General features: G+C 37.1%; 1 protein-coding gene across 16 annotated transcripts in view; it reads left to right on the forward strand.

Moving 5' to 3' along the window:
• The window catches only part of BPTF (bromodomain PHD finger transcription factor), a 112,995-nt gene extending 100,723 nt beyond the window's left edge, over positions 1–12,272 (forward strand). For 15 of the 16 annotated variants that reach the window (XM_079798407.1, XM_079798415.1, XM_079798421.1 and 12 more), the window contains 3 exons: positions 759–843; positions 4,324–4,510; positions 9,916–12,272. In XM_079798407.1, the coding sequence (XP_079654533.1) occupies positions 759–843; positions 4,324–4,510; positions 9,916–9,952 (309 nt within the window). In that variant the 3' untranslated portion in view covers positions 9,953–12,272. Of the gene's footprint in view, positions 1–758; positions 844–4,323; positions 4,511–9,123; positions 9,883–9,915 lie in introns of those variants that run through there. The other variant, XM_079798416.1, reaches the window with a different exon arrangement.
• Positions 12,273–12,393: the final 121 nt, after the last annotated feature.

Genomic DNA, 12,393 nt, shown 5'->3' on the forward strand with positions numbered 1-12,393 from the left:
TTCACACTTTGCCTTATAAATTAAATTTATTGGTTTTAGCAAGAGGGGGGAAAGAAGAGAAAGGGAGAGACATAGATTTGTTCTTCTACTTATTGATAATTCATTGGTTGGTTCTTTTAAATATATTTTTATTGATTTTTAGAGAGAGAGGAGGGAGAAGAATAGAAACATCAATGAGAGAAACATCATTGATCAACTGCCTCCTGCACGCCCCCCAATGGGGATCGAGCCCACAAACCCCAGGCCTGTGCCCTGACTGGGAATCAAACCAGCAACCTCTTGGTTCATGGGTCAACACTCAAACGCTGAGCCACACTAGCCGGGCCATTGGTTGATAATTGTATGTGCCCTTCCTGGGATTGCACCTTCAACCACGGCATATCGGGTCAATGCTCTAACCAACTGAGCTACCCAGCCAAGACTTCCATTCCACATGTTGAACCCACCCCATTCCGTGTTTTATGGGTGTGATTACAGTGCTGGCATCATTCAGTTGGCAAGTCATCATGCCAACTTTCTTTACTCCTAAACTAGTGCTTCAAACCCCGTCCCCTCATGCCAAGGTCCTCAGATCACTCTTTGAAAGCCATTATTTTAGAGTATGCCCATCTGAGATAATTTGTGACTAGAGCAGAATTATAAACAATATTATCTATCCAGTTTAAGACTTTTGGAGTTTAAGCATTGATTGATGCAGTAATTCCAATGGGAAATTTAAGTGGAGACCATAAGAATGGCCCTTTTTTTTTTCCTTGTAGGCCCATAAGATGGCCTGGCCCTTCCTGGAACCAGTGGATCCTAATGATGCACCAGATTATTATGGTGTTATTAAAGAGCCTATGGGTAAGTACTTAAGTGAAATATGGAGTTTTTTTTCAAGTCTCAGTAGATATTTCATTTCTTACCCATCAAATTAATATATCATGGGGATATGTTGAGCAATCTTGATAAGAGTATAAATTGGTGTGGTAACTTGTAGGATAAATTACTAATATATATTAATGTTTAAGTGTGCATACCCATACCCTTGGAGCCAGCAGTTTGATTTCTTAGGATTTGCATGTGCACAAGTATGATGTTCATCATACAGTGTTTATAATTGCAAAAATACTGGAAATGAGATAAATAGCCCTTAGTAAAGGAGTAGCCAAATCAAATGACATATAAGTAGAGTATTATTCAGCTATGGAAAAGAATGAGTCGGGTCTGTCTGAGCCTCTCATCCTGTCTCCTCTTCCTCATCTTTTCCTGAAGGAGAGCCATTTGATGGACACACAGTGGAGATCAAAGAGAAAATAGCCTCATTTCGGGGGTGGGGGGTTAATAAGTTACAGCTACAAGTGATTATATTAAGATGGAAAGCTCCAGTGATTATATTAAAAACTAAATTAAAAAAAATTAAAAAAAAACTAAATTAGTGCACAGGTGGGGTCACTCAACCTGGCCGGCGATCGAAGTCTATCGGCAGGGTGGGTGGGAAGTGGCAGGAGGGTGGCTATGGGAGTGCACTGACCACCAGGGAGTAGCTCTTGCATTGAGCGTCTGTCCCCTGGTGGTCCGTGCGTGTCATAGTGACTGGTCAACCGGTGGTTCTGGTAGTTCGGTCGTAATGGTCTCTTAGGCTTTTGTATATATATATAGATAGTGTATCAACAGAAATATTATAAAAATTAAAATTTCATTTGGCAGCTTACAAAACTGCCAAAGGGGTAGTAGTTTCATCCAGCTGATGAAAAAAGTATTCCAAAGCCAGCTAAGCATTTTATACATCTTAAAAGCTGTCATCACAAGAAAAAAAATCTGTAGCTGTGTGATGGTGGATGTTAACTAAACTGATTGTGGTGATCATTGTGCAGTTTATATGTATATCAAATCATTATGCTCTATACCTAAAACTAATACAGTGTTATATATCTTAGTTTTAAAAATATTTTTTTAATTAGAAGGATTTGTGTTTGTTGACAACTTTTTTTTTATATGTTTTTATTGATTTTAGAGGGAGAAGAAGGGAAAGAGATAGAGAGATAGAAACATCAATCGCCCCCCCACCGGGAATCGAACCAATGACCTCCTTGGTTCATGGGTTGACACTCAAACACTGAGCCACCGGCCAGGCTGGTGACAACTTTTTTAAAGAGGGAAACATGAAGGAGAAATAAGTGAGGGCTTAGTTAAAAGTATTTTTTTAAGAAAACAACATAAATAATTGTTACCTCACTTCTGCTGAAGTTGAAGGTAGAAGTTAATCCTTGAATCCTTGTATGTGTTTCAGATTTGTATAATCTGCTTTAGATAGATTGGTAGGTAAATAATTCTACTTCTAAAATTAACACAGGTTAATTGTAGAAATTTTAGGAAATAAAGAAAAAATAAGGAAAGATTAAGTACACCTTTCATCTTTTCCTCACTGAATTCCACTACATTTTGGTGTGTGTGTGTTAAAGTTGAGATTATATAATGATCTCTCTGGTACACATCTTCCTATGTCATTAATCTTCAACAACATGATTTTTAATGGCTTTATATAGTCTGTAAATTCAATATACCTCAAGTTACTTAACCAAAATTATTTTCTTGAAGAGTTAGAATATTTTGTTATCTTTTTTCTTTATTATTACTGCATAGATAAACATCATCTTATGTATGTACATAGAGACAATATAGATCTCCAAGACATACTGTTGAAAGAAAAATGAAAGTTACAAAACAATATTGGATCGAGGGGTGCAAATCGGGGGTGGGATAGGAACATTTGTAATAGTGTCTACAATAAAAAAAAAAAAAGAGAGAGAGAACAATACCTAGGTTTTATGCAGTAAACAATTATATGTATTTTAAGGGTACATAAATGTCTTTAGAAATACCAAGGGTGGGTGGCAGAAATATAGTCTGGCCGTCATGGCTCAGTGGTTGAGCATCAACCAAGAGGTCACAGGCTTGATTCACAGTCAGGGCACATGCCCGGGTTGTGGGCTCCAGTAGGGTACATGCAGGAGCATCTGATTGATGATGTTTTTTCCCGTTGATGTTTCTATCTCTCTATTCCTCTCCCTTCCTCTCTCTGAAATCAGTTGGTTAGAGCTTCATCCCAATGTACCAAGGTTGCAGATTCAATTCCCAGTCAGGCCACATACAAAAAACAACCAGTGAATGCATAAATAAAGGGGTACAAGAAATCAATGTATGTCTTTTGTCTAAAAATCAATCAATAAAGTTTAAAAAAAAAAGAAAAAGCTAGTCAGGCTGTAAGTACCCAGAAATTAAGTACAAAAATGATAATATCCTGGTATGACATGTGAAGCATTTTACTTTTTCATAACCTACACAGAATAGATGTGCCCAGATCGTGCTTGGAACTTCGCAGGCTGTTAGGTGCACCTTTGCAGTTGTCCTTGTTTGCGCATTTTCCCCTGCCGCTATAAATGGAAACAATCAAAGACTTGCATGTGTGTGTGTTAAAACAATGTTACATAAAATTTTCCATTTTAACTATTTTTATATACACAATTTAGTGATTAATTACATTTGCAATGTTGTCTTTTAGTAATTTTTATGGTTTTAATTTTTGGCCTAAAATTTTTATCCACCTAGAATTATTTTGGCTTTTAATGTGAGGTGGAATTTTTCTCTTCACATATGTAGTCTTCCTTCCTCTGCTTATTTGAAATGACATCCTCAACATACATGAAATTCTTATGCTTAATACAGTTAGGTCTGTTCCTATTTTGAATTCACTTCTATTAATGTTTATGTCATCCTGCAACGTGCCACACTTTTCATTATCACAGCTTTATAATATTTTTTAATGTCTGATAGATTAAATTTTCTCATTGCTTTTATTTTTCAAATAATCATTGAGATTTAGTTTAGAATTGTGTCTCTTTCAATCAATTCTAGATTAATTTTTGATCATTGGCCTTTTACTCATACCAGGATTATAAAACTACAGAGATTTTGTTCTTAATTCTGGATTTCCCCCTTCTCTTTGTACATATGATAGTTATACTTAATTGTGTGCCTGTGAAAAATGCATTATACTTAAATATGTATTGATCATGTTATTTAAAACTAATTGAATAAAGAGCTGTTCTCTGTACTTAACTGAAAATAAAAGAGCCTTCTTATCAGTAGCCAAGATTTTTACATCAGGCCCCCAAACAAAAACAAAAAGTGCTCCTATTTCCTTCAAGAACTGCTGAAAGCCTTAATGGTGAGTCAGTTTGGGCGGAAATATATATATTCTTGTGAGTCAGAACTGTGAGCAGTATTCACATTGGAATAACCTTAAAGCTTTGAAAATGTTTTACATTTTGTGTTTTTAAGACCTTGCCACCATGGAAGAAAGAATACAAAGACGATATTATGAAAAGCTGACAGAATTTGTGGCAGATATGACCAAAATTTTTGATAACTGTCGTTACTACAATCCAAGTGACTCCCCTTTTTACCAGTGTGCAGAAGTTCTTGAATCATTCTTTGTACAGAAATTGAAAGGATTCAAGGCCAGCAGGTAAGCAGATGTGTTCATTGTTCTGAATTAATTCAGCTCCTCAAACTCTCTTTTTTTTTATTGATTTTTTTTACAGAGAGGAAGGGAGAGGGATGGAGAGTTAGAAACATTGATGAGAGAGAAACATCGATCAGCTGCCTCCTGCACACCCCCTACTGGGGATGTGCACACAACCAAGGTACATGCCCTTGACCGGAATCGAACCCGGGACCTTTCAGTCCGCAGGCCGACACTCTATCCGCTGAGCCAAACTGGTCAGGGCTATTCCTCAAACTCTTTATACTATTCTGTCAAAGGAATCAGCCAATGAAGTTTATGGTAAATTTTAACCTTAACATTAAAAATCCTTAAAAAAAATAATAATAAGACTAGCATTATGATATACTGCCAAGGACAAGAGGACAGACTCATAATGAGAGATTGCTGAGTTTGTTTGTGATCTACTTAGAATTCATGTCATTTTTTAAAATTAAAAAAGCATTTATTAAATGCTTCCAGAAAGCAAGATGTTCTCTTAAATGCACTGCACGTACAAAGATAGTAGTAGTAAGTCAGAGCTCTTGGTCCATCTCACAGAGTATAAAAGTGACTTCTATAGGTGCAGGATGGGAGACAAAGGGGAATGTAAGTATTTTCTCCTTAATTGATGTTTGCTATGTCTTTGAAATCATAAAATGTTTCTTTTTCTGGGTATTTTTTCTATGGACAAAACTAGACTTTTAAGTCCACAGACCTTTTCTTTGAACCTCTAGTAACAGAAAGCATTGAGCAATTTTGCATCATGTTCATGTGCTGTGACTTTTGTTACCTCTGTTTCTAAACCTCAGCTCTCCTGGAGCCCATGACGTCCTTCCTTCCAACGGAAGCCCAGCTTTCAGTCCCCGGGTAGCTGCCACCCCTTTAGATTTCGTTATTCACTCTCTCCCATTCACCACCCCACAAGCCTGGTTGTCCCTAGAAATTCAGCTGAGTAGATCTTGGCTGGGTTGGGGCCTGAGCACCTGTAATATCTAATGGACTCCCAATGGGCTCCCCATACCAGAGTGTAAGAACCAGTGCTCTACTTAGTCATTTTCCCCGGAGGAAAATCTGTAGGGTGTTTTTTGTCTCTCTCCTTTTCCTGTAGCAAGTTGTATCAAGAACTGCATTTTAGAGTCAGTTTACCTAAAATAAATGAAGGACAGCCCAGCTGAAGTATCCAATTATCTTCTCAGCAAAGGAATCAAAAACGGTAGGCAAGGAAGGGAGGAGGAAGCAGTCAGGCTGTAGACAAGGAACCAAGAGACTTGACAAAATCTCTAAAACTTGCCCTTTTGTCATCCCCTCTATGTTAAACCATTTGCGGTAAAACTTAAAATGGAAGAGGATTTATTCAATATGACAGAATCCCCAGGAAACTATAACAGTAAAGGAATAAAAAGGGATAGACTCAGAATAGTGAAAAGAATATGGTAGACGTTAGTTAGCTAATGAGATTTCAACAGATTCTGGAAGACAGAATGCAGATGGAAGAGGATCGATTGGTAAAGCCAGGCAGGCCTCAACCCAGACCCCTCCAGGAGGGCTCTTCAGCAGAGATGACAGCTTACTGCTCAGTAGAAGCCCAGAGGCCTCCAACACAGAGGTTCTGAAATCACATGGAAGACCAGAGAGAAGGGAAAGGGAGGAAATAACTGGAGATTCACACAGATGCTCCACGACTTATGATTGAGTTTCGTCCCAGCAAATCTATCGTAAATCGAAAGTATCCTAAGTCGAAATGCATTTATTAACACACCTAACCTACGGAACATCATAGCTTAGCTTCACCTGTTTCTACTGAACGCACAACCCTTTTGCAGCTTTGTAAAGTCAAAACATCTTTGAGTCGAATCATCGTAAGCCAGGGACCTTCCCTAACCCCGGTGTGCAGACCTGTGTAGGAGAAGCCCAAGAAGCTGGAAGAGCGCAGGATTCTTCTTTAAAGAAATGGATTACACTTCAGGGGATTCGAGTAGACAGAAGAGAATGGGACCCAGAGTAAAGTACCCTGGCCTCTGAAAGGTCCAGTCCTCAGCCCCCTCATTCTAAAGTATGGCTCTCAACAGGGATAATTTGTCCAATCCCCAGCTCCCAGGGGATATAGCAATTCCTGGAGACATTTTTGTTGTTGTTACACTTAGAAGAGGGAAGTGGTACTGGCATCTATAAGTAGAGGCCAGGGATGCTGCTAAATATCCTACAATGCACAGGACGCCCCCACAAACAGAATTATCCAGCTCCAAAATGTCAATAGTGAGATTGAGAAACCATGATCTAAAGCAAAAAATCCTGCCAGCCAGCCTACACATATACACAGGGCTCTCCAGGTACCTATCTAGTCCATTAACTTTTTTTTACCTGTGAACCTACAGCCAGGGGCAGCCAGATACATAAGGAAAACCTGCAGTGTGAATGAGGAAGGTCATGGTGTAGCAGTAAAATAGATCCCAGAGAGAGCTTTAAAAAGAGCCTCTCAAGAAATAAAGAAATAAATAGAATAGAATAGAATAGAATAGAATAGAATAGAATAGAATAGAATAGAATAGAATAAGAGCCTCTAAATCATGGCCTGAGAGAGATTTTAGAAGATACTGTAAATGGTGAACAGGATATTAGGAATAAAGAACAATCTGAGGGGAAAGAGTGATTGGAAAATTTTTTTAATTAATTGCAAAGAATAAAGTTAAGATCAATAAACTCTCCCAGTGTAAAGAACAGAAAGACAAGGAGATGAAAAATGTGAAAGAAAAAAGACGTTTTTAGAGTATCCAGAATTCCAGAAAGAAAATATAGAGAAGACAAAGGAGAGGAAATGATCAAAAGACTAAGAAAAGTTTCCTGAGCTAATGAGAAGCACAAGACTTCAAATCCAAGCAAATACGTTCATTCATTCAACATATTGTTGAAACTCTGCTGTATGCCGGAGATCGGATACAGCAGTGAACGAATAAAGCTCTTGCTCCCTTGGAGCTTGCTTTTTTGTGTGGTAGAAAAACAGGGCGGGGTGGTGTGGAGTGATGAGGACATTGATAAACATGAGCCAGCTGGACACATGGAAAAAGCTCCACCCCACACACATCATGTAAAATTTCCAGATGCCAAGGTTGTTAAAAGAAGCTCTTTAAAACAGGCAATCTACAAATCAACAAGAATTAGACTGGTATCAGACTTTGCTCTAGCAACTAGAATGCTAGAGGATTATGGAGAAATAAATCCAAAAGTTTGAGGGGAAATGATTTTCAGCCTATAAGTCTTTGTCCAGCCAAACAATCCACATAGAGAAAAAATACGTTAGTCATGTAAGGGCTCAGAAAGGGGCTCTTTCCCATGCATCTTTCTTAGCAAGTTATTTTAAGATGTTCAGTAGCTAAATAAGCAAATCTAGCAAACAAGACCTTGAATCCAGGAAACAAGAGGTTCAAGAAAGCAATGGGAATTTCTCTGACCCAGGGTGACATTTGTGTGGCAGGCCTATGCAGCGAGCAGTCCAAACGAGCAGGAGAGGGGAGCACTCGCAGGAGGGAGGTGTCTGGGAGAAAATGAAAGGCAATTAGAAACTCCATGAAAAACGAATGTTGCATAACTGAGAATGCCCTCTGAGCACAGGAGTAGATGCTGCAGAGAAAAAGATTTACATAGTTATAATAGTGTGAGTGCCACATTGATCTTCAACTTTTAGAATCACCCTCTAGATAGAGCATAGAAAGATTACATTTATAGGGAAGTAAAACTTGGACTAGAGAAGGGAGGGGAAAATGGTTACATGAGCTCACTTCTGTTTGCCATAACTGGGTTTTGAACAATATAAAGTTGATAAAATGGAGAATAGCAGTATAACAAATCTAACTATCTGAGAACTGGAAGTCCAAAGTGATTGATCCTAGGGAGCCCAGATTCCCATTCAGTAAAGACAGGACAGGGGACTGCAGCTTATTCACAGGCCTCTCCATGCTTTTTGAGTTATACCGCCAACAATTATCCTCTGAATAAATTTCTAAAAATTTTTTAAATTGGAAAGGCTATATATATAGCCTTTGGTGGGAACTGTGAGAGGGAAGCTGGGAGTCTGCAGGCAGAACCCTGAGTGGGAGAGGTAGCAGCTGATGCTGCTGGGCCTGTGGAAACAAAGAAATGGGGGCGGGAGGCTGAATCAGCACAGGAAGAGGCCACTCGGGAGAGCTTGCCACCAGGTTATCTTATGTAGCTTTTTATTATATTTGAGTTTATATAGTTTTAATAAGAACATGGGAGCCCATTGAGGAGTTTGCTCAATTCTGCTTAAATAAACAAAATATAATTGAAGAGATCTTAGGGAATTTTTGTTGATTTTCCGATTTAAGGCAGAATGAAACACATATAGCCAATCATTGAAATTTGATTTATCAATGGTAAGATATGTACACATATAATACCTTAATAAAAAAAATTGAAAAAAAAAGAAATTTTATTTATTTATGGTTACCCGTATTTCCTTTGCCATGTTTCCCCCATTTTTAATTTATGATTGCCAGCATTGTTTGCAAATTATTTTCATTACTGTACTTTGTTACCATTCATCATTTATACCATCCGTGTTCTTTCTTTTCTTACAGATTGTGATATCTTTAGTCTGAATTTTTAACTGGAATCAGAACTGGATGTGGGGGTCACACTTTTATTAAACCACGTGATTACCTAATTCAAAGTTGCCACCCCAAAGTTCAGATTAGTTAATATAATTTTTTAATGTTAAATAAAGATGTATAGTAATAAACAATTTATTCTAGCAGCCATGTTGAACAATGTATTTAAGATTGTAAACTCCTGAATTGCTGTATTTATATACACTATTGCAGTAGGACATACTTTTAGTCCTGGTAACTGTACAGTAATTTGGTTTACTAACAAAAGTTGTGAATAAAACTGTGAAACTAGAAAGAAGACTTTCTGGAGTTTAGTAGAAAAATGTGATTTTAATATTGTTATTTCTCTTTTAACATAATTTTTTCCCTTCACATTCCCCAAATCAGTATAAATAAGCACATGCATGCACACACGTGCACACGCACACACGCACACATGCACACACCGTTTACCACAAGGGTAATGCTTCTGTAAATGTCCCCTATTTGTTCCTTTGGCTAAAAATGTAATTTTTATTAGGCAAATATATATATGTTTTTTAATATTGACATTTTTCTGTGAGTTTTCATATTTTGTGTACAGTGAATTTTTTTAATTTTAAGGCTAAAAATTTACTTGTTCCCAATACATTTGCTCACCAAGGGTAAATGAAAGAGCATGGCTGCTTCCCCTAGACAGACTGACCTTGGCATCCACATGAAGCATCATTGTTTTTAAAAATGAAGGGTGCTTAATTGTTCCCTTTTTTCTGTATTCTGTAGGTCTCATAACAACAAGCTGCAGTCTACAGCTTCTTAAAGTTCAGCGTGTTAACCTAAACATAAAACAGCAAGAATCTGGTTGTCTGAACTATTTTAAATTAAGAAGCCAGATGTTTTTAGTCAGGTTATCCTGACAAGACTTGACCTAAACTTCGTTTTTATTGGTCATAACTGTCCAATTTTATTCTTGACCAATTTTGTCCAACGGACAAGGGAAAAGCGAAGTCAACGACACCATTATCTTGTCAAGATCAAATGGTTTTACTATTGTGGCAGAAGCGGGAAAACTTTGTTTATTGAAAAAAAAAGAAAAAGGAAAGCAAGAAAAAAAGATAATATGGGGTCAAGTTTAACTCCATGGAAATGCCACGTCTGCTCTTCAGTGAAGAAGCTGGTTTAGAGTCTCACAGAAAACTTTTGACTGTATTTATTTATTGTTGCAAAAAAAAAAAAAAGACGCTTTTTTATTGCTGCCCTCATTTGTCAGCTAATTATTTTTTCTTATAAAATCCAGCCCTGGTTACATGTAATCCATTCTGTATCTTATCATGATTCCTATAGGTAAAAGTACAAGACGACCTCTAGATGTCTTTTCTTTCTATGAAAGGAGCTGCTATGTACACATGTGCACACACACACAACTGGGAATCAACAATGAGTTTATTGTTCATGGTAGATAAAAATTAAGCTTGCATAAAGGTTGAGCTAAGTGGTCCTGGACTACAGACTCTGTTGCCTTGAATATAACAGTACAATTTGTCATTTACTCTGCACCAGGCTAAAATGAGTAAAATCTATTTGAAGGTATCTTGTTTGTAAACATTTGTCAGATTCTAATTTTTTTCTTTTTGTATTAAAATTCAACTATGGATGTATATGAAACAAAATAAATGGAGATCATTTTTCTCCCACAGACGGTGTCTTTGAATGTGCGCTAATGATTATCTGTAAGCCTTTAAGGGGAAAGGGTGGGCTGCAAGGTAAATAAAAGGCAGAACCATCCGATCGTACCTGGGTTTGTCCAGGATAGTAGTAGCCCTTCCTTTTGTAGTTCCCAGTCCATTGTCATCACATCAGAGAAAAATCTTCAGGGGTGTGCTAGTCCTGTTGCATCAGTTGATTGTACTAATAAATAAGGTAGTGTGACACACGTTGCCTTCATCTGTACATTATGATACGAGGCAAATTATCAGTCACAGACAGCTACTTAGAGTTTATGAAGGGCATTTTTTTAGATGGCATCTCTGTTTTGTATTTTTTTGTTGGTTGGTGGTTTGGATTTTGCTTTTTTCCCACACAAGAAAAAGTAGGGTAAGCAGTAGGGTGGGAAATGGAAGCAGTGGAGGAGGGTACATCTGCATGTTTCTCCTTTCCGTGTTCTAACTTTACAGTTGTACCAAGGCATTGTCATAATAGCTTCTAGAAGACCTGCCATGGTTGGTTTATGCAGCTTTGCAAAAATTTTACTAGATTTTGCACTAACTCATACTATCTTTGCCCCACCACGTTCTGGAATTAATGTTTTTAAAAAGTTTCCTTCTGTTTAATATCACCCTGCTATGCAAAACCTTTCCCAGACCTTTGTTTCTTGAAAGAAAGATGTTGCTCCAGTTCCCAGTTCTTTCTTATTCCAGGCTCAGGTGTACAGGTTATTCTGGGTTAATTTTGTCTAATGAAGCCCATTGCTTTTTGTACATAAAAATGTCACTTAAACCTATGCTTACAAACTAAAGAGACTAATGCTCAATATGAAACATGGAAACCGTTTTTGTTAAAATATTAACATGGAAGTAATCAAATATAGGTTATTTTGTCCTTTTACTTTTGAAAAATGTTACATATTGTATGCACTATGCTGATGCAAGAATCCTACATTTTAATGAATTATAAAATTATTCTGCATCTCATCACATTAGTATTTCTGTACTATTTATTCATATAGAGAGAGATATAGATATATATGGGCTTAACCATTTAAAACTTGTTGCGGCAAGAACTTTCCTACCTGTAGGCTATAGATTGCTATGTTTTTAACAGATTGTGGTAAATTCTAAACAGCAATTCTTTTTGTACGTAATAGGACATTTCATCCTAGAAAAATAAAGTAATGTTTTTGACATTGGATTTGGTGCAGTTTCTAATGAAACAGTGGTTGGTTGGTTGGTTGGTTGATATATTTTCTATAGCTGTTGGCATTGCCAAATTGTGCAAAAAAGGCACATTTTATGGGAATCCTCTGACCAGGGAAATGTTAATTTCATATGTGTATTTAATATTATAAAGGCTTTTGCAATTTCTATCACCATATATAAATACATAGACATAGACATTTTATGGTTTTTATCAACTACAGAGTTTAGTCTTCCAAAGGTAATTTTTGAAGAGCATACATTCTTATAACACATAAGGAGTTTCAAAAGCTTTTTTATGAGTATTCTTTGACAAGCTTCTGCTACTCGGTAAAATATACATATTACA

The sequence above is a fragment of the Cnephaeus nilssonii genome, assembly GCF_951640355.1.
Source record: "Cnephaeus nilssonii genome assembly, chromosome: 19".
NCBI classification, from domain to species: domain Eukaryota; kingdom Metazoa; phylum Chordata; class Mammalia; order Chiroptera; family Vespertilionidae; genus Cnephaeus; species Cnephaeus nilssonii.